The sequence below is a fragment of the Rutilus rutilus genome (genome assembly GCF_951802725.1).
Source record: "Rutilus rutilus genome assembly, chromosome: 13".
NCBI lineage: Eukaryota > Metazoa > Chordata > Actinopteri > Cypriniformes > Leuciscidae > Rutilus > Rutilus rutilus.
This window is the reverse complement of record NC_140218.1, coordinates 3,324,156-3,351,827: the sequence shown is the minus strand read 5'-3', so window position 1 is coordinate 3,351,827 and position 27,672 is coordinate 3,324,156. Positions and strand designations below refer to the sequence as shown.

Genomic DNA, 27,672 nt, shown 5'->3' with positions numbered 1-27,672 from the left:
CCTACATCGCTGTCATCACGAGCAAAAGCACCACTCTCCTCCCTTAAAAGCTGCTTCACTTTCTGCTGCTGTTCAGGTTTTAGGTGATCAACGCATACAGGAGGGTCCCATAAGTTTTCTTTTTGAACCGTTAACGTTGTATTTGCGTTTCCTGTAAATTGGCTGACTTGTTCACCGTCTTTTTGGAACATGCTTTGGGTGGTGTTTGCAACAGTCGCACATGCAACCTCTTTCTGAGCGGTCACCGGTCTCACCTCAGCAGGGTAGATGGCTTTTACTCGCTGTATATGGCCCAGAACTGCCCGTGGAGGCAGGTCAATGTCATGAGTAGTATCATTGATCACAGGAATACAGATGCGTGAACAGGTCCCTCTCTTAAGGCAAACGATGTTTTCCTCCACCCTCAATCCATCTGGCCACTTCGCACACTCATCCGGTACAAAAAGAGCATCTTGATCAGATAGCAAAGGGCCCGTTTTAATGCAACATTTGACAGCTCTAGCCTGTTGGGCAGGAATTTTTGTTTCTGACCTTCCTACTTTCACTACTCCATCACTGAACCCTTCGTCTTGGCTTCTCACTAAGTTCAGCAAAACCTCTGCTTTCTTGCAGTCACAGGACAGTGCAGTACTCATGGCTTTGGTCTTTACATTGGTAGGTCGCTCTACACCACTGTTCAACAGGTACTCAATGACATTGTAACCAATGATGGGCTCCTCTGCCACTTCATCATCACCACATACCAATACCGGTACCTCCAGTTCCAACGGTGTGGTTTTGTCTGTTCCCAGCTTGAATGTCACTTCGACCCAGCTTTCAAACGGGATCACTGTTTGATTCACTGCTTGACCGGTGAGGATTCCAGGGCCTAGGATCTCTTCAAGGCCACGTAGTGTTGTGTGTGGAAGATGTTCTTTTCGCCACTTTTCATTCATGAGACAGACTTGTGAGCCAGAATCCCATAGCGCTCTTGTTGCTACCCCATCAAAGAAACAGTTCACCATACATTTTTCTCCGATCAAATTCAATAACTGTGCATTATGTTTGGTGGACAGCTGATTAGTAGTTATGGATCTGATATGCTGCAGAGGACACTCCTTTCGCTTCGCTGCTTTCTGAACTTCCAGCTGCTTAATGCTGTCACACAGGATGTCATGTTGATGTTCTGGCCACAGTGAGGATGTGGTGTGAGTTGTTACTGCCATACTGCTAGCTGAGTGTCCTCTTTCTGTTCTTCCTGCAGGTGGTCCCCTGCACCCTCTGGAAAGATGTCCACTTTGCCCACATTTAAAGCAATGATCACACTGGTCACCTCTGCCATCATCTTGACATCCACGGCATCCTCGCTTCCTTTCTCTGGGCTGCATGGAACGGTAAGTACTCATCACTTTCCTCATTTCTCCGATCTCCTCTTTCAGCTGTTTAACGACCTCATAGAGCTCAGAGTCTTTCTTGTCCATGACTTGTGGAGTTTTCAAAGCTTTTAATTGTGTGCATGTGGACTGTTCTTTACCTCCAACAGCATGACCCATTCTCTCTTGACTTTGACGTAGTTCTACTGGAACCTCACTGACTTTAGTTTCTTTGATGTTGGCATTTTTCTTGAACTTTTGCTGTCGTTCGCACTCAAGACTTGCAGCTTCGTTCATAGCTGTGATGAGAACCTCATCTGTGATTGTAGGATCATCAAGGCAGGTTTTTAGCTGATACTTAATGTTATCGTTTGATAACCCTGTTCCTAGTGCGCGCAGGAATCTTCTCTGTATGAGATCAGAGCTGTACGGTTCTTCTCCATCTGGTTCTCGAGCAGCAGCTAAAAGTCTTTCCTTCAACTCAATGGCACGGAATAGGAAATTTTGTGGTGACTCACGGCTCTCTTGAGTGATGTTTATCAGTCGATGATACAGGTCTGTTGAGCTTTCTTCCTTATAATGGCCTTTCAGAATCGTGCGCAGCTGAGAAAGGGTTAAATCAGTCTTGATCTCCAGCATATCACGCAGGCTCATACCTGGACTCACTGCTCTTATCACCGCATCAATTATTTCAGACTCTCTGTGTCCCTTGTTCCCTCCAGCATCAATTTGGTGCATCAAGTTGTTGTATGAAAGCTTATCTTTCTGACCCCGTTCTCCAATTTGGCCATTAATCTTAAAATCACGTCGGATAGTGACTTCAGGAACTGCATGATGATGATGGGAAAACACAGGGGGACTTGACACATCAGGAACTTTCAAACTCAGGCGTTGGATTTCGTTTTTTAACACATTTGTTGACAACTCAAACTGATGCTGCAATTCTGTGTACTGTCTCTTTAAATGCGCGAGCTCCGCCGAATTTCTGTCTGCGTCACCACCGCTATCTTGTACCGCGCGGTCACGGCTTTGCGTCATCTTGCTAGAAAACTCTAACAAATCTTCCACATGTTGACGGGCTACATCGTCATCTTCCGTCCCTATAACGTTCTCTACTGATTCACTTATTAATCTGATCAGCGAGTGCCTTTTGGTTTGTCCCTCCTCCACTGACAGTTTCACATACACACACACCTCGTGCAGCTGATCGAGCCGCAGCCGGAGCAACGCAGCGCTCAGCTGATCTTGCAGTTGCTCAATGTCCATGCTCAGCGTTTTCGTAGACAACTCACTCAAAACGGCACCGCCGATCCCATCCTCGTCGCCAGTATTTTGTAGCACACTTGAAGGAATAAACAAGCGTGTGATTTTGGTTGGGTTCTTTTATTCAGCCAGCGTCATTCGCAACAGCTCCGTACCACACAGTACAACATAACTCAATACTCCTCGTCTCGTTAAACCTCGCGTGAACTAACTTTCCTTTTCTCTTCTAGGTTTTCTCCGGGGGTTTTCCTCTGGCTTACTGCCACCAACTGGACACCCATCACATAGCTGTATACTACAAATTGACATGCATGTACTGAATAATTAAATAACCATTATTAATAAAATAACTGAAATGACAAAAACTATTACATGGGGTCTAGCTTTTAACTCACAATTTCTTATAACAATTATACTATTCTATCAATGTATTCTAGATTTCCCCACATCATTGTCATGACAACCAAACGCACGGCGCGAGAATCAAGAAGCGGAAGACTAAACATATCGGCCATAATCCATATTGTTTTAGCCAAATTAAAAAATGTCAGCCAACAAGAGACAATAAAGTAAAAGTGTCCTGTACTCACATCGTGAAGAAACCAGCAGAATAACAGAGTCGACGTGTGTAATCAATTGGCTTTCGCCGTTTGTAATCTTCCTCTGAAGAGACTGGCAGATCAACGCGCTTCTACATTTCTCTCAGATACGCTAATGCTTATTCGCCGTCACTGTGTGATATTATATTCCAGAAATCCTCTTCTTGAGGACGATATTTTTTACACACACACACACACACACACACACACACACACACACACACTGCCTGAAACGCTGACGACAGCAGAATTGTTCTTTCTGGCTCTTTGAAAAACATGAATAAATCCTGCGGTGATCGACCCGGTGTAATAATTCATAATATATTTGTAGCATTTGTTCCATCTGGAATAGTTTTATTAAGAAATATAAAATAGCTCTCAGTACCACAGAATTATGACGAACATCAGAGCGTGAGATCGCTATATCACACAGAGGAAATCTGACATTCTGTGTTTTTATTTATCTTGAGTTTTATTTCTTTAATATTTAATTACTTTTAAATTCATTTTATAACACTTTGTTAAAACTGTAGTTTTAGTAATGTTCAAAGTATTATTTTAATATATTAGTTATTATAACTAATTCCTGTGTAAATGCATTTATGTTCTCGGCGTCAGAGAAGCAATAAACATTCTGTGTAAATGCACATTTTGTGATTTTATGCCGCTTCAGATTTGGTTTGTGTGTAAAGACGCCTTATGTGTGTGATAATCTGAGATCTGGGTTGTTATTAACTGATATTAAATGTGTAGTGAGTGTAATGGTCATTTCTGCTGGTTCTGGATCAGCTGTCCGGTGTGTGAAAGTGACCTTTCATGTGCTTTTGATTTTGTAAAGTGACTTTGAGCATCAGATAGAAGCGATATGATCATGCTTGAGAATGAATTAATATAGATTATCTAGTTAGTTTTCTTATGAAAAGATGTAACAGATGTAATATCTCATACTGCATATGTGACTGTGTGTGTTTTATTTTAGGACTGGCAATCAGATGACAGTGTGATCTTCTGCTGATCATCTGATGGTGAATAAGGATCCACTACAGAGACTCAGTCAACAGAATCAACAGAGACTGAAGATACAGTGACTTCACTGTTAGAAATGAAGACTTCATGTAGATCTCAGCGATCCTCTGACAGACCTGATGAGGCGGCAGTGAAACACCTTTTATTTCACAGCAAATTACAGTTTCTCATTCATAGATTAATCATTTTATGTGTATAAACGCACAGTAACTCAAAAAGCTCTGAGTTTTGTCACAGAGTAAATAAAGAGCCTGAATATCTCTGTGTTTGTGTTGTACCAGCAGAGGGAGACAAAGACTGATGAATATTCATTTTTCATAATTATGAGAAGAAGAAGAAACAGTTCAAGCTCACTTTTGGAAAACAATGGAAGCTCAAGTTTATAGTACATAATGTTTTTAATAATGGTTGCATTACATGTGTATTAATGTATTAAAGGGGTCATATGATGTGTTTTCATGTTTTCTTTTTCTTTAGTGTTCCTCTACTTTTTATCTTCTTCTTCTTCTTCTTCTTCTTCTTCTTCTTCTAATGGAGTTTTATGGCGGTTGGCAAACCAACTTTCGGTGCATTACCGCCACCAACTGGACTGGAGTGTGAAGCACTAATAATCATTTGGAAATTAACAACTTAAACAAAATAATGGAAGAGATTATAAAAAATAAAAAAAAGACTATATATATTTAAATTTTATATTATTTTAAACCCATTGCTTTAAATTCTCCAGTATACTCCTATTGCTTTAATATATTTCAGAATAACACTATATATCTTGTTCGGCATGCGTTTTCAATAGGCTTTCCATATTAAATGATACAACCCCCAATTTTCTTACTTCGTTCATAAGTTCTAACCGTTCTTTTACATATTTTATACATTTTATTAACATGTTCAATTGTTTCTGCCTGATTACAATAATTACATTTACCTGTTTTATGTTTTCCTATTTTGAACACTGAATGATTTAGTCTAGTGTGCCCTATTCGAATGCCAGAAATAATTGTATCTTCTTTTCTATTCCTAAAAACACTTCTTCCATCTCCTACTTGTTTCTGTATACTATACATTTGTCTACCCTTGTTATCATACTATTCCATTCTTCTTGCCATTTGTTGTTTATGAATTCTTTCATTTTACTGTTTTGCTCAGAGTCACTTGAATATTTATCTCGTAGTGTTTTACAGCTTGCGTCGCTAGTTTATCAAGCACTTCATTGGCCTCCAGTCCCACATGAGCAGGAGCCCACAAGAACACTATTAAACTGATGTAACCCAGAGTATCTGTCCTGCTCCCCTCACAGATCATGCTTTTATCCATCTTATTTGATCTGATTCTGGTACTGGTTGTCACACAAACCCTGGATATTGGAAACTAAATTGTTCCCTCTTATTGTTTAGGTATTAAGAGCATTATTGAAGAATTTAAAGCAAAAGCTGGTGTTTCAATATCTTCTAATTGGGAAATGTTTAAATACCAGTGTAGAAAATTCTCTATTCGATTTAGTAAACAGTTAGCGAAGGCAAAATCTTTAAACTATACCTTTATATTAAATGAAATGAATCAAATTTTAGGCAAACAACAGACAAGTGAAGATGATAAAGTAAAACTGCACAATCTTAAAGAAGAATTAAATAACTTTTATGCAGAAAAGGCTAAGGGTGCCTTTATTAGATCAAGAGTGGCTCAAATTCAGAGAAAAAAATTCAGCATATTTTTTTAATTTAGAAAATAAAAGAGGGAAATAATTTCTCTAAATATTGAGGGCACTTTGGTCACAGATGAAGCTAGAGTTTCTCATTTTTATTCTCAGCTTTATTCTTCTTCATTTAAACCTCGTTTTGCTGATAGTTTCTTTGAGAGGGTTCAAGCATTCACACCTATTATAAGTGATGGAAATCGGTCGTCTTGTGAGATGGATTTGACAATGGAAGAGTTGGATATGATTATCCAGAAAGCCCCCCTCAGTAAAAGCCCTGGTCCAGATGGACTGCCTTTTGGCAAGACATAGAAAAGCTTGTTTTGGAAGTTTTTAAAGACTGTATAAAGAAAGGAGAATGAACTGAGTCCATGAAGCAGGGCTTGATCACTTTAATCCCAAAGCCTAACAAAGATTCTTCATATTTAGATAATTGGCGTCCAATTACTTTACTTAATTCGGATTATAAATTGTTAGCTTCCCTTTATGCAAATAGATTGAAACCATGCTTAGAAGAAATTGTCTCAGTTTCCCAATCTGGCTTTATGAAAGGTAGGCATATAGCAAATTATATTCGGCTTGTTTTAGATATTTTAGATTACAATGAATTGATCAACGATGGTGCAATCATTTAATTTTTAGACTTTTATAAGGCCTTTGATACGGTCGAGCATGAGTTTATGTTTGAATCTTTGCGCAAATTTGGTTTTGGCTCTTCCTTTATTAGAATAGTTCAGACTTTGTACAAAAATATTGTGACCGAGCGTTCAAACAGGGTTCGCCTAACACTTAGAAATAAGAAAATAATAAACGATAGCAGTTTGAACTCTTCACTCTTCTCCACTTTATTATCCAACACCTCAGATCACCAACTCCAAAAACCCGCGACACTCTAGTACCAGGTGCGCATGCGGCATGACACATGCCTATCTACGGCAAGCCCCGAAGTGAAAAATACATTGCATACACACATATACAACGAGCGCCAGTACATCCAGAGTTAGTGCATCATAACAGAATTCAACAAAGTCTGTTAAAATATGAACAGCAGTGTATCTTTGGTGAATGGTGTTTCTCCCCGGTTTACGATTAGCAGGGGCATCAGACAAGGGTGTCCTTGTTTTTATTAGTCACAGAGTTTCTTAATATTTGTATTACTCGCTGTGTAGATGTTCAGGGTATTGTTGTAGCTGAACACACTTTTCTAATTAGTCAAGTGGCGGATCACACCTGTCTGTTTTTAAAAGATGAGAAACAGGTTCCTGTTATTTTGGAAGCTTTAAAAACATTTTCTAATGCTTTTGGTCTCACTGTTAATCGAAATAAAAGTGAAATTATACCTATTCACAGTCTTGAAAAAGGTCATATAGAAGGTGTTGAAGTCAAAAGTTCTGTTAGATATTTAGACATTTTAATAAGTAAATCACCCAAAGATAGAATTTTAGATCATTTTTCACAACGGACAAAAAAAAATGAAAGAATGTCTTTAATTGCTGGCCACAAAGAAATGTAACTATCTATGGTCGTGTCTTGATAGCTAAAGCTGAAGGCATTTCTAGGATTGTTTACCCAGCTTTGTCCTTATATGTCAACCCGTAAACTTGCTCATCTATCGACTCTATACTATTTCAATTCTTATGGAAAAATAAAACTGAGTATGTTAAAAGGAAGACTCTGATAAGAAATACTTTGGAGGGAGGTGTGAATGCTGTGGACTTCAGTACTCTCAGTCAGGTTTTCAAGATCGGCTGGATTAAACGCTGCCTGAATGCTGATTCTCATCTGTTATGGTTTCACATACCTAAAGTTATCTTTGAAAAATGTGGAGGGTTACATTTTTTTATTGTCTTGTGATTTTAAATGCAACAAACTTCCGTTCAAGCTAATTTTCATAAGCAAGCCTTGGAGGCCTGTAAGCTTGCCTTTTGCCACAATTTTTCCCCTCATAGGAGTATTATATGGAATAATCAGAAAAAAATCTATCTTTATTAAGGATTGGGTTGACAAAGGTGTTCTTTTTGTTTTGGATTTGTTGAAGAAGGATGGCAGCTTTTATTCCTACAATGAATTTATCAACCTTTTTGGAGTGGATTCCTCACCTAAAGTTTATAACTGGGTTAGTAATTCTATTTCCCCTAAACTTTAGCATATGGTTAGGTCATACTGTAGCTACAGAGTATCCGTTTGTGAAATGCCCCAGTTGTCTATTAGAGGTTTGGAGCTTTCCAATGTCAAATGTAACAATTTTTGGATTAGAAGATTTCTTATTAGGAAAATCAGCTGTCATCCTAAAGCTTTTTTCAAATGGAAATTAAATGATCCTTCTCTTTCTACCATTAATATATGGACTGGCATTAATAAGTTTCTGTTACCTAACAAGTGGAAAGAGCTTCACTTTAAAACTCTACATAATTACTATCCCTGTAACTCTCTTCTTTCTAAATTTAAGTTAGACATCTCTTCAGACTGCGCATTCTGTAATTCTAATCTTGAAGCAATACCACATTTGTTTTTTGAATGTGATTATGCAAACGAGTTCTGGAAAAAAGTTTTTTTCTGCTTATTACAAACTCTTTATTTTTGAGGTTGTGAATGTGCTGTTTTTGATTTGGGACTCCGGGTCAAAGGAGATGGATGACAGATTAAAACTACTTACTTTATGTGGCGAGTTTCATCTCCATAAGTGTAAAGTTACTGATTCTAAGCCCAATTTTAGACTTTTTTGTGTTGATTTGAAATTATTTTATGACTCTCTTTGTTTATCAGCTAATAAGAAAGCTGCTAAATCTTCTTTGTTGCTCAAAGAAATTATGGTTTCATTGTAAATTACTTCCTGATTTTCTGAAGATTATTTATTTATGTATTCCCATTGTTATTCATTTCTAATTACTTGTATTCTTTTTTTGTATTTGTAGTTTCAATGAAGGTTTTGTTTTTTAGTAGCCTAGACTATCCCTTATTTGCTGCCTTGCTTTACTTTCAGTTTACTGACTTATTTTTATTTTATTTTACTTTTTTTGTGCTTGATACTGTATCCCCTGTGCTTTTTGTTCAATAAAAAAAAAGAAAAAAAAAGAGCCTTCCTGAACCACTGAGACCTCGCAGCCCATTGCTTCACCCAAAGGTTCATTACTCGAAGCTTCATTCAGCATTGCTCACTAGTGACACCTAGCGGTGCAAATACATAGCAGACTAATTAATTAATTTTGAACCAATGTCCATTGCCTGGGTATAAAATAAAATATGTATCTTTCTCTGTCTGAAATTATTTATGCAGAGACAACTGTCACACACACAATTAATTATTCATAAGTTGTTTGGATAGTGACAGTATGAACAGCAAAAGTGACACTGTGTTGAGTGCAGTGCTAATGGTGGAGGGAGTGTAATAAAGTAAACTGCAACAGAATAGTCTGGGGTGGGAAAAGTCCCTCTTCTTGGACAAAACCTCTCCAGCCACAGAGGATGCAGGGGAACATAAAGATGGCAGTGCCAGCTGGTGTAAATTAGGACACTGATGCTTCTGTTGAAGCCAGACAGGGGAGGATCTCCTCTTTATTGCTGCTCCATTACCAGGAAAAAGGAAGAGGTCACAAAAAGCAAACAAATCAAAAAGCAGTCCAGTCCAGATCCAAAAATACAAAGCAATCCAAATAATCCTATCTAATTAATATAACAAGACTATAATATAGCTAGGCCTACTGTCTATAATTAATAATAACAATATACTATAACTATTCTAACCTGATATAATGTAATAATATACAGCCCTAACACATATATGACACAATAACGACAATGACAATGGGAGTTCTCTAACTCTCTGACTCTCTGACACTACAGCTGCTTCTGCTACTCCTGCAACAGCCACAAGGTGGCGCGAGTTTCGAACCCCTTTAGCCGGAAGCGACACTCAGACCGAACCGATGACGTATCCACACAAACCGAGGCCTCGTTTGTCATTAGTCACATGATTTTCACGTTAACAACACAAGCCTTGAATCGCGGCTTCATCTGGCACGCCCATTTTTTCTCGTCAAAAGCTTTTTGTTCTGGTATGCCAAATCTCGCAAATAACGCTTTGAGTCTCTGAATAACATGTTCAGACGTTGTGACATGTAACAGAAGAATTTCCAAGAAGCGCGAATCGTAGTCAGATACCACCAAATACTGTTTCAATTTATACATACACAAATCTGTGGCTGTTCATTGCCATGGCCGTTCCGGCAGTGGTGTTGACTGGAGAGGTTCCTTGCGCTGCGCACATTTATTTTCTATGCAAAACTTACATGTCTCTGTCTTTCGCCTAAGATCCCCAGAAATCCCAGGGCACCACACAGCCTCTTGAGCGCATGCCCTGCATTTTGGCAAACCTTGGTGTCCGTCATGAATTCTGCTAAGCATCTCGTGTCTCATCGCTTTTGGAATTACTATGCGATTCCCAGCACAATCAGTCCCTCACTCACTGACAAAGAGTCTTTCCATTTGTAAAAACTCTGTACACTATTAGGAACACTTTTAGCATATTCCGGCCATCCTTCCGTTACGAATCTCTCTACAGTTTGTAGCTGCTCATCCTTTTGTGTCTCCGTTTTTATTCCTGTCAGCTTACGCTGTGACACAGGCAGACAGCTGATGATTGCATTCACGTGACAACTCACATCTGCTGTCATGAAGTCTTCCGTAGTGTTCAATGGGCTTCGCGACAGTACGTCTGCCACAACCAAGCTCTTGCCAGGCGCCAGGGGCGGATCTAGAAAAATATTTATGGGGTGGCAAGAGGGGGGCAGGAATTTTTGAGGGGTGGCAACATATGGCAGACGTATATTACTAGACGGTATTACTACTCTTACCAATACTCCTTATCGATCCGATACTTTAACGGTATTATTATCGGTTCTTTTTGTTATATTTAGAAAAAAGGGGAAAAAATTATTTAGAACACAATTAATATTGCTTTATATTTTGTAAAATGTAAAATAAATATCTATAGCAAAAGAAAAAGCAATGCTTTAACAAAACAAATAAAACATGCATGTTATGCAGAAGGGTGCAGGCTTTTGTGTTTTATATTCAGAAGACATAGGACACCAAAAACAAAGTACAAACACACGGTCAAACAAAACAAGTATACAATTAAAAAAATATTTAAATTATCTATCCATTGCTTTAATTTCAGTAATGTCTACTGACATTAATGGGCTAAAAAGACATCTAATAAAGTCAGATTTAAAATAACACTGCATAGTTTTTCATATATAGATTAAAGCTTATATCATTCAAGAGCTGCGACTGATTTTCTCTTTGCCTTTTGTTGTTTGGTTCACATTAATGGAGCAATCGTCAGCAGGATTATTAGACTGCTGCCTCTTTAAGACTGAGTGCAGATCTAATCATTATTACGCATCATATTTTCTCCCAACTATTAACGCCCATACTTAATCCTGTTGTATTTGTTATTTCCCCAGTTGTAACCTGGTTTCATTGCTGTGATATCTGAGAGGAATTGATTTTAATAGGACTGCTTAGCTAATCAAATGATCGATCTCCTAACTGGCACTGTATTGTGTGTTGTAACATAACGTACGTCGGCGTAACGGCGATCATCAGTAAACGTTATGGATACAAAAATATTTTAAATATTTTTTTCTATTAAGCTGTTCTTGTCTTCACTAAAATCAAAATTAGGCTAATCAAAGGGAAGAGTGCTCTAAATCACGAGGGAGCGATTTGACCGCTGATTTTGGCTATTTCGCTGTTTTTGCTGATGCTGAATCGTCTTTAGCACACAATACATTCATTACAAATGTAACTTTAAGTTAAACGTGTGTTTAAACTACACCTGGGGAAACTCACTTCACCTTCAGAGGCTCTGGGGCAGCTCAGTCTCTCCAGTCGTGTTGCTGGGCCACCGCACCGCAGCAGACTCGCTGTGTGTGAGCCAGACTGAGCGAACGCCGCTCTGCACGCAGGGGGGAGGGGCTAATAATACATTTAAAATTTTAAATTAAATTGTTCACTTTTGGTAAATGTATTGTTTAGTTCACTATTTTGAGAAGCTTGTGGACATAGTGGCGGGTTGTTTTTACAAGTACAGTTTTTGGATCATCAAAGTTAGGGGGGCAGCTGGGGGGGCAAGGCTCTAGAGTGGGGGGGCACCTGCCCCCCTTGCCCCCCTGTAGATCCGCCCATGCCAGGCGCATACTCCGCTTTCGCGTTAAACCACATGAGTCTCATCAGCAGTCTCTGACATCTCACTGGCACAGTGTCCAAGTCTTTACAATTGATTAGCGGTATTAACAGCTTGTGATCAGTGATCAATTTAAATGTGTCCATGCCCACTAAGTATTTCTGTAACCTTTCACACGCCCATACGCCTGCAAGGCATTCCTTCTCAGTATGGGCGTATCTTGTTTCAGAATCAGTCAGTTTTCTAGAACAGCACGCGAGCGGTTTCCAGCTGTCGTGCTTTTGCAGTAAAACACCGCCGATACCGTAACTGCTAGCATCCGCTGACACCACTGTTTCTTTTCCCAGATCATAGTGAGCTAGGACTGGAGCTTCTGTGAGTGAGCTTTTAAGTGTGTTGAATGCTCTTTTCTGCGGTTGATCCCATGTCCATGCACGTCCATTTTTGAGCAGCTCATACAAAGGACCTCCCTTTATTGCCAAGTCCGGGATGTATTTACCCATGTAGTTTATGAGGCCTAACGCCCTTCTCAACTCATTTACATTTTTCGTCTCTTGCAGATCACTTATTGCACATACCTTTTCAGGGTCTGCCCTGACACCCTGTGCATCCACAACATGACCCAAGAAGCTTAACTCTGCTTTCCTGAATACACACTCATCTTTATTCAATTTGAGGCCCACACTTTCCTAGCCTGGCTGCGCCCTCCTACGCACTTCCGCTCAATTTCATTTTCCTTCAGTACTACGTCTGGGACTGCTGTATATTCTTAGGTTTCCAGAAATCAATTTTTTGTAGGACCAATCAGCGAACAGAGGGCGTGGCTGAGAACGATGACGTTGATGTAGTGCGTCAGTTTGAGTTGGACTTCAGTAATGGCAGCGGAGAAAGACGTGAGAAAAGCTATTAGGTCCATTGTTGTTCCTTGAACTCTTAAATTCGATGAACAAAACCTGCAGCTCTCGTTGACAGACATCTTATTCTAAACATAGAACCAGGCTAACACTTTCCGTCCTATTTAGCACTTTTTCCAGGTGTTTGTCATGCTCTGCCCGATCCTTCCCGTACACGATCACATCGTCCATGTATACAGCAACTCCTTCCATGTCCATTAAAAGCTTGTTCATTTTTCTTTGGAAGATTTCCGGAGCTATGCTGATTCCAAAGGGGAGCCTCTTAAAGCAATAGCGTCCCACCGGAGTGATAAATGTTGTCAGCAAGCTGGTCTCATTACATAACGGACTCTGCCAAAACCCTGACGCTGCGTCTAATGATGTAAAGACGCTTGCTCCTGCTAATTTAGCTAGAATCTCGTCTTGTTGTGAGAAGCATGCACCGCTCTCTTTTTATGTTGTCATTCAGTTTATTTAATCCCACACAAATTCTGACTGCGCCATTGGGCTTCATTACCGGTACCATGGGTGCACACCAATCTGTAGGCTGTGTGACTCTTTCCACAACACCTTGTTCCTCCATTCTCAGCAGTTCTGCTGTAACTTTAGGGAGCAGTGGTAATGGTACCCTCCGCGCAGTATGTACTTAGTATGGCTCCGCGCCTTCTTTCAGGCGTATTTTTACCGGCTCTGTTTTAATTGTACCTCTTCCTTCAAAAACGGTGGCTATCTGCTCTATTCTTTTGACTAGCCCCATCTCAGCAGCTGTCTGTCGGCTTAGAAGGTTACTGACAGTTCCTCCCGCATCCACATACACGGTAATGGTATACTTTCTACCTTTATGCTCCACTTCTGCAGTGAACTGTCCGATGCAATTTAGTGATCCGCCTGGGCTGTCTAGTGCTATTTTCGAATGAAGGAGCTGAGCTCTTGGGCGAAGCTTTTCATACGTCACAGTGTTCATTACGGTAACATCCGCTCCCGTATCGATCTTAAAACTAACAGGAGGATCACCTATCTTGAGCAACACAATCCATTTAGCTTCTTCGGACTCATTTTTATTACTCACTGTGCCCAGGTAAAAGCTCTCTTCACTCACTTCTTTCGCTGTCACTTGTCTCACAGTTTTCGATTTGCGCATTCTCGCCCAGTGCCCTTTTCTTTTACATTTTCTGCATTCAGTATCTGCTGCTGGGCATTTTCTGATGTCTTTGTGTCCTGTCTTACCACACCTGCTACACTCATTTTCTGTATCCGCTCTTCTTTTCTCACCAGCTCTTTTGTGTGTTTCTCTCTCGTCCAGGGCCGATCTGCCGCTTTTGATGAACGCCTGGAGGCTACCTCTTGCACACTGCTTGTTGACTGTCCCTCCTGCTGGCTGATCTGCTGATCGACATCCTCGGCCTGCCGCGTCATCTGCACCGCAGTTTCCAGTGTAAGTGCTGTCATTAGCTGCATCCTCCTCGAAAGCTCTTTATCCCGAATTCCTACTTCAAGTCTGTCTCTTATATGTTCGTTTCGACTTGCACCGAATTCACAGTTCTCACTGAGTTCATAGAGGGCTCTGATGTAGCACTCCACCTTTTCCCCGGGCCTCTGCACTCTCTGGTGAAAACACGCCCGCTCGTGTATCACGTTCTTTTTTGACAAAAAAAAAAAAAAAAATACTTGTCCTTATACTTCTGACACCATGTCTTGTATGCATTTGCAAGGAGGCATTAATCGTCTCTATTATGTTTATTGAAGAGCCGCATGGAACCACAATATACTGTCTTCATCTTGTTTACATAAGGGCCGCTTATTCACTTTCTTGTGACTTTAGCATTCCGTACTCCTCGAGTCCCCCTAGTGGGCTGGATAGAACATCACAACTAAAGAAGTCATTTACAATACCCTTACAGCTCCGACGCCTCGGTTCAAAGGTCACATCATGCTGGGGGGCTCAAGATGGCGACGTGAGCGGTTGGTGTATTTTGAGCTGAGACAGAGAAACATAGGGTCCACTTAATTTAATAAGATTTAAATCGTATGGTTGCTTAGTATTGCTAGTTATGCTTTTGTAAAGACACTTTTGGAGACTTTCAACAACAGGTTTGTGTGTAAACGGTACTTTCTCAGCCGTTTGGTCGACATACACCGCGAAAGATGGAGAATTCTGTGGAGATGGAGACTGAATCTGCAAAAGAAAAAAGGTGTATTAATGATCTCCCTTCTTATAGTTGTAAAGTGGTTGAAGGAGGTAACTGTAATACACATCCTAATACTCCAGTGAAACGTCCACCAAAGAAAGCTAAGAATGACGGAGGAAATGAACTTTCTCTGACTGAGATGCAAGAGAACATCATTCGCATTCTGACGGCGAAAACTGACGAACGATCCGATCAAATTGACATGGCCGTCAAACAAAACACTCTACAAATCAAAGGACTCAAAAGATCACTCGATAACTGTTATCAAGACATTGCTGATCTAAAGAAGGAAAGTGCATGTCTTAAACACAGAGCGTTTGAATCTCAAAAGAAGATTCACGAGATGGAGCAGAAGTTAAACGATGCTGAGCGATACAACAGGCGATGGCACTTGCGTCTCTATGGTTCCCCTGAGAGACCAGAAGAAGACGTTAAAGCGGTTGTGAAAGAAATATGCAAAGAGATCCTTCCAGAAACTGAATGCACATTTGTGACAGGTGCCATCGATGTAGTCCACAGGACTGGCAAACCTCCAGAGGTGAAGAGCAACGTCACACCGCGACCAGTGATCATCAGGCTTCTTTCACGGACGGCGAGAGACTTGGTGTGGAGAAATGCCAAAGCAAATGAATATCTACAAAGAAAGCATCTCCGTTTTAAAGAGGATCTGACGGCTGCAGACAAAGAAGCACGCACCAAGTTATGGACTCTTGCTGAAAAAGCACGCAAAGAGGGAAAGAGAGCGTACTTTGTAGGTAACAAGGGTTACATAGAGAAGAAAGAGGTTCGAGTTAATGTTTCAGTGACTGAAGTGTAGAGTACTTGGAGCAAGTACATTTCTTAGTAGCTAATGTATGCTGTAGGCCTATAGGTAACAAGTTATGTTATAGGAATGGTAGGCTACCTGGACAATGTATATAAAAATGTGTTTGCTAAACAATCTTTGTGTTCATATGCAGCTATAAGTACACAATTTGTATTTATATTTTGTTAATTTATATTGCAGAGCATTATATGGAATATATATTTATGCAAGAAACAATAGTTTAAAAGACCCTAGTTCAATCATTAATTTTTCAAAAAACAAAAAAAGAGTATTTCAATTGATGTATTTCAGTTTTTTCGATTAATGCCAGAGGTTTACGTGATCTTTTGAAAAGGAAATCCTTATTTTTATATTGTAAAGGAAAGAAACGCATGCTTGTAAGGAAGATGAAAAGTTCTGGAGGAGTCAATGGGGAAATGACATGTGGTTCTCACATTTCAGCAATAGATCTGCAGGGGTCGCTTTACTAACAGGAGAACTCAAAGCTCAGGGTCTTAGCCACGAAATCCATAGTTTGGGAAGAATGATAATATTGCATGTTAACATGGATCAAACTCATTACACTCTTGTGAATTCATATGCCACCAATAATGCACAGCTTAATGAAACATTTTTCAAAAATATAGAAATTTTATTAAAACAAGTCAAAACTAAATTTCTCTTAGCAACAATAGTATGGGGAGGTGATCTCAATAGTGTGTTTGATGAGGATTTGGATCGATGGCCATCAAGAAGCAATGAAACTGGCTGTGAAATCAGGAATGTATGAACCCGTGTTGGTTTAGTTGACATCTGGCGACTCAAAAATCCAGACAGAAGAATGAACACATGCACTCTAAGAAGAAAAGGTTCAAAAATGAACCTTTTGAGGTTCCTGGAAATTGCAACTGTGGGGGAACCTTAAGGTTCATTTTGTAACCTTTTTGAAAGGGTTCTAATTGGAACCTTTACTTAAGGGTGCATTAATGAACCGCCTGGGTTCCATTTGGAACCTTTTTAGACACACTTTTGGTATGTATATATATGTATTATTATTATTATTATACATTTCTACTTCAATCCCATTTCACAACACAGACACAACGTATTATTCTTCTTGAAATATTTAATATAGGCATACAAATTTGAACACAGGACAGAAAGTACAAATGAAGACTTATTAAAACTGGAATAGAATATAGAGAATATAGAATATTACATTTCATGAAAAAAAAACTAACAGAATGCAACTGAATATTCACAATAAATATCATTGTATTTACACACCCACACACTCATACAATATATTGAATTATTTATATTTAATCTATATTTTATATTATATTATTATTATTATTTATATTATATTCACAATATTATGGGAAAAAATATAATGTTCACAACAACCCACTCCATGTATTTACATCATGTATTTACTCTCACACACACACACACACACACACACACACACACACACACAAGAAATTGGCCATTTTAATCACTGTGGGTGGTATTTTGGTTTCTGCGTTATGGCAAATTTCAGGGTGTTTCTCATCTTTGCAGCATACTCAATGTTGAAGATGAAGTGTATTGCCATCAGAACAACAAGAGCCATGGTCAGATCATCCACTTCACACACCTTCTCCCCTTCCATCAATATTTCTAGGAGAGACTCTTCAACCAAGGCACGTCCCTTTATGTACAGCACAGGGTTGGGTTCACGGGGTTCCTAAACAAAGAAAGGATAATGCTATATAAGGTATAATGATATACTGTATAGCAGTTAAAATACCATTTATGATTATAATTTTTTTCAAACATTTTCAAAAAGTTAAAAAAATAATTGGTCATTCAGAAATCTGTGACTTTGTGACATCATAACTGGAGAAATTAGCTGAATATTAGGATGTTCTAGTCTAAATATAGTCATAAAACTAATAATGCATGTTTTGGTTGCAAGAATACTATTAGAAGTGGATCTCAGTGGGAAAATGTAATTATAAATTTAAATTATACACAAATGTATAGGACACCATTACAGGAAAAGTTCCCCCAAAATGCTCCCATCATTTACTCCCTCGATGTTGCTGCTGATGTCGAGTGGTGCATCAGAATGACATCAGAACACAGAAGAGTTATTTGTCACGGGCTCCTTTGAGAGTTTCCAGTGGGGTTTTATAATGGGAGTTTTCGATATATGAGCAAAATAAAGCCTGTGCTAACATAACTTGATGATACTTTGACATTTAGTTTTACACTGTAAACTGCATATGCACATTGTCTTGTATAATTATTAGAAACATACTTTTCCAAAAATGAAAATTGCTTCAAAATTCACGTTTTCGGTATGGGTGACAAAATGTTGTCAAATTATGTTCACCACAGGCTTTATTTTACTAATACATTGAAAACCCCCATTATAAATGTCATATAATCTGGAGGGAACCAGGGTGTGGGGTTTTGACGTCATACCTGCACCACTCTATAGTGGGACCTGCACACATTCAACGAGATGGGGCATAAAAAACTATTTTTTTAATTTAAGTATACTATACCTCATTAATAAGATATAGAGATCTTGGACTCTCTTTGAATAAAAGTGGAAGCAGCAGGACAGCAGCAGCCATTGAGAGACCTTAAATGTAAAATTGTAAAAAATATGGGTAGTTTAGTGTTAATTGCAAAAAAAACAAATTGATTACATTTTCATTTATATATATTACCTTTGTGTGCCAATTCAATATGGGTTTTTTCCCGCTTCAGCCAACTCAGCACAAATATCCCCCCCGACTTCTCTTCTGTGCCACTCATTAATAACTTTCTGTGCCACCAGGGCAAGATTTTCCATAATGTTCTTTTCAATGTTTGCATCAAGTATGCTTTCAAACTCTAATACGAGCTGTTAAGGGGAAAACAAATATTAACAAAAATGTTCAAATGTGCAAATGTTCATTGCTTTGAAGTCTACTCACAACTGAGGGGATTTTAAGGGCTGGATATCGTGATAGTATTTCTTTTGTGGAGTGATGTTTCACATAGTCTTCCCTCTCATTCCTTGTCCGTGCCATGCAGTCTTGTAAAAGTCGGATATTTGGTGTCCTCTTCAAGCATTCTGTTCTCATTTTCTCCAAGTGGATCCCTATGCTGTATTCATCTTCTCCTGATTCACTCTTTCCACAAAAAACACACTTATAGGTATATTATTCTTAAATAACATATCTTAAATCCTGAAGATTATTCTATTTGTGACTCTTCCCTCTTCAGACCTTTGTCTCTTTTGGTGCATGTCTTGGATAACAGATAGATCCTGAGTCTAAAAAAAAGAAGTAAAGACATCTATCACTGTAAATATCCATTAAGGTGTAGTATGATTTGGCATACTTATTTCTTTATTAGTTACCTTATTGGTGACACTTGTCTGTTGGATGCTCTGAGAAGTCATCTGGTTCTTTGCTTTCCCGAATCTGCTGCAAACTTTATTTATCTCTTCAGTGTCAACCAATGATCTTTCTTTCTTGAATTTGTTCTTACGCATCTCATGCCATGACTCCTTAAATTGAAAAAATATTAATTAAACACGTATAACCTTCAAGATAACAATATCAAGGAAGTATTAAAGGTTTTAAGAAATTTAAAAACTCTTTGTCATGTTCTTACATATCCCCTTCCTGTCCTGTCTCTCAAGAATTGGTATTTAGTAACAAGGGCTGAACACACCTTGTTGTATTGTTCACTTGTTGGATACCTGAAAAAAAAGAGAAAAAAATGTGTCCTCCGGCATGCTCTAAAATTATGCTATTAATTATGCTATATAATTACCATGTATAAGTGCACATCTGATCAAACAGTGTTTGAATTATTTTTGATCTCCATTTGCTCCGTCCTGTTGAAGAACAAAAATCTCTGCTCTCCTCATCAATTTTTTTTTGTATTGCCATAGGAAATTTTGGTAGCTGATAATTTGCTGGCCACACTGTTTGAGCAAAGTTCTGTGTTGAGATTTCCCCATGTGAAATACCAAATGAAGTCCTATAGAAAAAGAAGTGAATCAGAGAAGTGTTATTTTGTATGTTTGTCACAACTCACAACACCGGAGAGGAGACTAATTTTATTTTTTATTTATTTTTTTTTTTTTGAGAAAGACGACTCTTATACAGCATTCTGTTCAAGTGTTGCGTATGCCCAGTAGGCGTGGTTTAATCTCGCGGGTTAGGAGAAACCAAAGCCCGTCTACGGAAAGCCTGTTCACTCCAACACCCTATTAAGTCCTATTGGTTGTAGTTCCACCAGAGTTCCACTGGGGGCGCTCGCCATGAGAAATCTCAGATTTGATTGTAGGTTTTGCAAGTTCAACATGGATTATAGATCGAAAGTTGAATGAACAAGTACTTATTTCTTTTCGATTTCTTACAGGTTGAGTTGTTGTTGCCCATAACACGCTAGCATTCTGCTAATGACGTCAGATTTTGAAAGACTTTTTAAAGCAAATAAGTGACTCTAAAAAATCTAACACCAAGCAATGTGTAATTTCTTTGCATCCCCTTTCGAAAACAACATTCAAATTACTAGCCAAAAAATTATATCCTAAGAAAAGTGGATTTTGAGCGGTATAGCCTCCATAGACCTCCATTCATTCTGCACTCGTCATGTGAGCGCCCTCATATGGAACAAGAGTGGAACTGCAACCGGAAGTTTATAGAGTGGCACTTCTCCCCTCATTAGACTTTCTCTGGAGAAACTAACGTGAGATTTGATACGGCACCATAAAGAAGGTAGAAAATAATGTGGTGCGCGTTATTGTAAATAATTGAGTCAAAGTGTAATATGTTCATCCCACTGTAGGGCATAGAGTGCACAGAATGTTTCAGACTGATATTGTATGGGCGGTCGATGTTGTGACTGGATTACGTTGGGATTGTAGGCCTGTGGCAAATTCCACTGCGTGCTCCAACGCAGACTGTAAGTGTTTACTTTCATTATTCAGTCTAACTAGCATGATCTGATACGCTATTAATTAGATTAATCGAGACACAAAATCCTAAATAAATACAATAGCCTAATTTTGTAATATTTTAAATATCAATTAAAGTGTTATTTGATTTGATGGCATGTGCCACTGAATGTTTTGTAATATCAGTGCTACTTTATGTTGTTCAAGTCACAAACTGCCCATTCTATGAAAAACACTAAATAAATCTATCATGGGTCACTACGAATAACATTTTAACAGTCACGTCCGATACTGTAAAGCGTTATTTCTGCATGATGCTGCACGGATGCACGCCAGTAGGTGTCAGTATATGTGAGTGTAACACTGGCCATCGCAAGATTCTGATCTGTGGTTTTAATATTTCAAGTGTTAAAAAAAAACAATTATTAACAATCATTTGTTTGGCTACTGAAAAGGATTACATACCTAGCTACTAGCAATCTCCTTTATTTATATAAGTGCAAAAAAGTACTTAGTGCATTTATACTTACTCATGATTGGTGTGTGTGGCATCTCAGTCTTTAGGCTTTGCCGTAATCTTATAAATTTAACTCGATCCTTCATTTTCGGAAATATTTTTGATATCATATTTTCAGTTAGGTTTACAAAAGTGTCCCCATCAATTTCATTCTCTGTAAAAACAACAAGAGTCAGTAGGCCTTTGACATTTTCCACCAAACTGCATTAAGAATTGTGTATAAATGCACATACACATCCTAATGTTTAGTAATCCGATGCCGCAAGGGGATCAAAAGAGTTCCTTCCAGGTTTTTATAAGTGTCCAGTCCATGGAAAGCTAACTCTTTCCCTACTTCAAGGGCACACCAAGATGTTTCGGCAACTTTGTATGCATGGAGATGACTGTCAAATTTGAATGGACTGGAGAGAGTATTTTTCCAAACATGCACCACGAACCACTGTGTCCATATATTGCTTTGATCTTGAGAAAAAGTGGAATCTCTTCAGTGTGTACAGTGTCAATCACTTTGCATTCTCCAGTTTTATAAGCTGTATTGTTAACTGTGATGGAATTTGTTTTTTGTAGGACTTCATTTGACAGAGGTCTTCCAATCTGTGATTCCAGTGTGGCCAAAACTAAAGAAGGCAGGGTGTTTGAGTGGACATCACAAGCTCCTGAGGCATGGCACACTTCATATCCAATGCTTTTCTTCTCAGCTTGCTCCCAGCATTGTCTCAGCTGATGCCTTCTAGCAAGTGATTTGGTGATGTTCTTGAAGTTGCAAACAACAGTGGACATTTTCTTGAAATATTGATGTTTTGCCTCAAAACGCATACAAGACAAATGAATTAATGGCCCATATTTCAGCATAAGTGAAGGATAGAGCACTAAAAAATGCACTTTTGGAATGACACCACCAGGGAAAAGCTCATGAAATGTTACCAAAAACTCCTCAAGATAGGGTATCCACGATCTTCTAACCACTGGGGCCATGATCAAATCTACCACTTCACACAGTAAGATGTAGCAGTTCCAATACATGTTTGGAGGTACATAAGATCCGACCATTAGTGGTAGTAGTCGAAACAATGTCCAGGTTTCTGAAGCTTTACCAGAGATTTGACCTCTGCTTCGCAACATTCTTTCCGTCAAGATTTGTGGCTTAGATGTTTTATCATTTACAGAATATGAAAAATTGTCAATTTCATAGTTCAGTTGATCTAGGGAGAAGTGTTTATCCTTGATTAACTGATGAAGAATCCATCTGAGAGCATTAGGAATAACTCCCTGCAAGATATCATGCATCACATCAGGTGGAAACATGTGAGTTATGACTGTAGGAGCATAGTTAAGTGATGAGAAACAGCACTCTCTCCGCACACCATAAACGGACCCATTATCAGGATTTTCACAGACAGCCTGCAGGTGGTATCTGTCATTAGCACTGTCTCTTAGAGTAAAGTCCTCTTCTTTGAATTTGGTAGTGATGTCTTCTTTTGTGGCCGTGCAAAAACGACATATTCTCCCATGTGAAAAATGTATTTTCAGCCCAATCAGAGAGCGAGCTGAAAGATTGTCCGCTGAGATGGTGACTACTGTGCCACAGAATCTTCTGCTTTCCCCATTACATGACAGAGTCACTCCCTCTGTCTCAAGAGATGCCACTTCTTCAATCAAAGGCTGAAACAGATTGTTATAGTTGGTAAGATCTTCTTCAATATACCGATGTCTGATTAATGATGAAAGGTAAATATTCTCAAGTTTTGATGTACATTTCTTATCAATGTTTCCGAGTTTAAAATACACAGCTGTCAGTTTATGTTTTCCCCTTTTAGAGCCTAAAGGGTTGACGATCTCAAATTCATGGATGTAGAAATGTAGACGTACATTGGATAAGGAAGAAAGCTCACAACTTTTGAACTGGTCTCCATCAGTGTAGTCCTCCATAACATCCTGATGTTTGGGTGTTTTCTCTTGGTTAAGCATTGCCCACACATCCTCATCATGAGCAATCTTTCTCAGCAGAGCCTTGAGAGGTATGTACTGGAAATGCGCACCATGTCGTTCTGTTTGTGTACAGGTGCAATGTATTCAAGTTCATCTTCACAATAGTGCTCAAGCATCCATTCAGTACTGATCTGTCGAAGGCATTCATCAAACATATTTTGCTGATTAAGTAGTTCAGATAAGTTGTCATCAGCATCAGTATCAATTTGATGTTGTTGAAGATGAAATCTTATAATCTCAGCATAATGAGTGGTGAACTCCTGAAAGATGACTTGCAGGCTCTCCACAATACTGAACTGAACTGTGGCTGCAATACAATGCTTCTCTCTTAATTTCAAAATGAAGAGACAAAGATTGCGCTTGAGGTTTGGCAGTAAATCTTCTGTTGTAAACTCTCTGCAGTTAGCAGTATCCTCCACATTAGTGTTAGGTAACTCCTCTTCAAGATCATGAAAGTCCTCTGTATGTTCCTCTGAGTTACGATGTTCATCATCATCACAAGCTTCCTCTTCTTCACTGACCAATGAAAGAAGGTCTCTATGTTTGCGATAAATATGTGATCTGTAGGAACTGAAGGTTTTGTTGGTTTTCAATCCGCATGTGAATTCAAATTTTGGTTCATTTTGATGGTAAAGGCCAATATGACGAATCTGTTTAATTAGGGAGAATGTTTGTTTGCTGCATATAGTGGACAGTTGAAGAGAGTGGGCATTTCTGTCAGATTAACCTTGAAATGTACGGATGAATTATCCAACCAATTAGCCACATCTTGGATTGTCCACTGAATCTCCTCTGTGCTCATCCTTGTTTACAGAAAAGATGGTGTTAAAATTTAGAGAACAATGTGTTATCACATACATTTTCTTAATATGGAATAAACAATTAATCATGATCAGAATCTAATATGGGTAGAATAATGTCAATGAGATATATAGCAGTGGTTCTGCAAGCCTGTTATGTTTGTACTGATTTTAATCTCTTTTTTTTTCTTTTTTTTCTTTTTTGTGCCATATATGGGCATCGGAGACTGTCAATTTTCAAAGCATTTTTATAAATCATAAATTTATATATTTATTCTTTGTAATGTGTGAAAAGCATTGATATTAAAAGTTAATTATTTGTACATGATTGTGTTTTTGTTTTTTCATAGCATGATCTTTTGGAATCCAATTAGGGTCAGTTTGCCCCGGACCATACAGGCTGAAACCAGAAATCGAACAGTGAAGGTTTTTGGTTCACCCAAAAATGAACATTCTGTCATCAGTTACTCTTATTTCTAAACCTGTATAACTTGTATAATTTCTTTGTTCTGCTGACTTTGAAGAATTTTAATAGATCTAGTTCACTTCCATAGTTTTTTTTTCCCCTACTATGGAAGTCAATGGTTCCCCAGATCTGCTTGGTTTACAAATATTCGTCAAAATGTCTTCCTTAGTGTCCATCAGAACAAAGACAATTATATAGGTTAGACAATTTGAGTAACTGATGACAGAATGTTGATTTTTGGGTGAACTATCCCTAAAGAATTGTAATACAACCAATTATATACATGTATAACGTTATACTGTTAAGTTTTCTGCGTTCAAAACGGTTATACTGGTTGTACGTTAGATGGCGCTATGGAGTAATTTTCCCTGAACAATTGCGCAATAATAACACTAGGGAGTTTGATTAAAGGTGAACTAAGTAACTTTTTTACCTTAACTGAACAGCTTCGGAGTCATTGGAATGGTTATATTACTTATTTCGGGTTGAATGGTGGTCGTTTCGCACCCCCCTGGTGCCCGTGAGCGGAAAATCCGCATTTGCAACTTTGAGCCGGCGGGACGCGTCAGGAAGTATCGCGTGATATCAGGTCTCGCGATGTAAACAATTGCTTTACGGCCAAAAGAAATCTGCTCAAATACGGTCATTATTGCGCTCCCTCACGCTGTCCGAACCCGAATGAAGAAGACGTTTTAAAGAATGTCCCATCTGCTTTGATGTCGTTGATCTACTAGCCTCTGGTGTCTGAGAATCACCAACGAGTTTTTACAACAGTGTTAGCTGATTCGCTTCCCAGGAAGGATGCACCCTGCCTGGGAAGCACTTTCAGAAAACCAGCCTGTCATTTCCTGGAGGTCTCGTACTTCCAGAGATCCACCATGGGTGGGCATTGATCTCTCTTCTCTCCTTGGCTGGGCTGGCCGACCGACTCTCCCCTCCAGGACTTCCAGAGCTCCAGAGCTCCAGAGCTCCACCACAGTAGCTTCGGGATTTCTTCGCTGTATTCTCGCTTTTTGCTCGCAGGTTTCTCTCTAGAGCTCCCCCCACAGCTTCGGAATAGATATTTGACAACACTGTTGTGAAAACTCGTTAGTGATTCTCAGACACCAGAGGCTAGTAGATCAACGACATCAAAGCAGATGGGACATTCTTTAAAACGTCTTCTTCCTTCGGGGTCGGACAGCGTGAGGGAGCGCAATAATGACAGTATTTGAGCAGATTTTTTTTGGCCGTAAAGCAATTGTTTACATCGCGAGACCTGATATCACGCGATACTTCCTGACGCGGCGGCCGGCGGCCCGCCAGCTCAAAGTTGCAAGTGCGGATTTTCCGCTCACGGGCACCAGGGGGGTGCGAAACGACCACCATTCAACCCGAAATAAGTAATATAACCATTCCAATGACTCCGAAGCTGTTCAGTTAAGGTAAAAAAGTTACTTAGTTCACCTTTAATAATACAGTCACAGAGGATGAGAAAAATATATCACAGTGTGTTACTTGGTTTTATAAAGGTCTGTACGCTCCCAACTTTGTGTCTTCAGATCTGAATGACTTTCACTGCCATCGCCTGTCTCTACTGTAGTGATCGGTGACTCCATCATTCGGGGACTTTCACTCAATTCCCACGGAAGTAAAGCAGCAGTCCACTGTTTTCCCGGAGCTAAGGTACTGGACATAAACACAAAACTCTCTGATGTGACTTTCTCTTTCGACTAGAAATGTAAAAAGAGGCGGAGGGACTGCAGCAATCTACAGAGAAACCCTAAAGGGAAGGGACATAGACCTTGGTACATTTACTACTTTTGAATATAATGCTATTTGTTGTGTTTTGAGTTACGGCTTAACCTGTAGAGGGCGATGTAGTTCACAATACATTGTACCGGATGTTGGTAAGAACAGTGAAGAAGAAAAAAATAAAAAGAGAAACAAGTTAAGTTGATGCTAGCTGGTTGATCTCGTCTGTTTTGCTGTGAATTATTGCAAAACATAATGAATTTGGCGACTGCCGGTGTGCCTCTCCCTGCGTTGTTCCTACCATTCCGTTCGATATGTGGATGAAAATGTTCGTGAATTTTCTGCTTGCTATTCACGCGGAGGGGGACAACTGGCCCGACACGAGGAAACGTGCAATTCTCCTACAGTGCCTGGGCACCGAAGGCCAACGTGTATTTTATACACTCACGAATGTAGGTACAACCTATGATTCAGCAGTGGATGCACTGCGTGCACATTTCAGTCCAGCAATAAATGTTGTGGTGGAACGACACAAGTTTAGACAAAGAGTACAGAGACCGCATGAGACTGTAGCCGAGTATGTGGGCGCGTTACGTGAGTTAGCCACAACGTGCGGGTTTGCTGGGAACACAGATGAAAAGATTTGGGACCAACTTATTGAGCATGCTAGCTGTGTAAAAATACGTGAAAGACTGTTAGTCCAAACTGAGGCAGATCTCACTCTGGACACAGCAGTAAAGTTGGCGTGTCAAGTGGAAGCAGCCATCGGACATGCCCAGACTCGAGCTTCGGAGCCGCACGCTCCAGTGCACGTGGTGAAGGCGAGACCGAAACGTCCATTCAGAACCAGAGCAAAGAGCAGTCCCTCCGCAGAGCCAGCACTGAAACAGGATCAAAGCTGTTTTAGATGTGGATCAGCAGCTCACCTGGCAAAGGCTCAGGACTGCCCTGCAAGGAAAGTGACTTGCCGAAACTGCAATAAGGTCGGACACTTAGCCCGTGTGTGTAAGTCCAAGCAAACCACGGCCAAGGTAGGAGAAGTAGTTATTCTGGAAATTAATACGGTGCAAATTATAGAAAATGGACCTGGCACATGAAACTCACCAGGGTGTTGTGCGCACCAAGCAGAGGCTGCGTGACTTATACTGGTGGCCTGGCATGGACATGTGGGTGCAGGACAGCATTAGTGCATGTGTGACCTG

General features: G+C 39.4%; 1 protein-coding gene and 2 long non-coding RNA genes across 7 annotated transcripts in view; 1 reads left to right on the top strand and 2 right to left on the bottom strand.

The window, feature by feature from the left end:
* The window catches only part of LOC311302533 (NLR family CARD domain-containing protein 3-like), a 101,351-nt gene extending 86,514 nt beyond the window's left edge, over positions 1-14,837 (top strand). For 2 of the 5 annotated variants that reach the window (XM_084428497.1, XM_084428496.1), the window contains one exon: positions 4,194-5,311. In XM_084428497.1, the coding sequence (XP_084284623.1) occupies positions 4,194-4,218 (25 nt within the window). In that variant the 3' untranslated portion in view covers positions 4,219-5,311. Of the gene's footprint in view, positions 1-1,243; positions 1,374-4,193; positions 5,312-14,322 lie in introns of those variants that run through there. The other 3 variants (XM_084428495.1, XM_084428498.1, XM_084428499.1) reach the window with 3 other exon arrangements.
* Positions 14,838-17,506: 2,669 nt separating this feature from the next.
* Positions 17,507-19,626, bottom strand: LOC311302590. Its single transcript, XR_014629606.1, has 5 exons — positions 19,414-19,626; positions 18,986-19,326; positions 18,737-18,912; positions 18,569-18,648; positions 17,507-17,742 (listed from the first exon to the last, which is right to left on the bottom strand). It is a non-coding gene; the product is annotated as an uncharacterized lncRNA (long non-coding RNA).
* LOC311302592 lies at positions 19,627-22,055 on the bottom strand. Its single transcript, XR_014629608.1, has 4 exons — positions 21,715-22,055; positions 21,495-21,635; positions 19,833-20,042; positions 19,627-19,758 (listed from the first exon to the last, which is right to left on the bottom strand). It is a non-coding gene; the product is annotated as an uncharacterized lncRNA (long non-coding RNA).
* Positions 22,056-27,672: the final 5,617 nt, after the last annotated feature.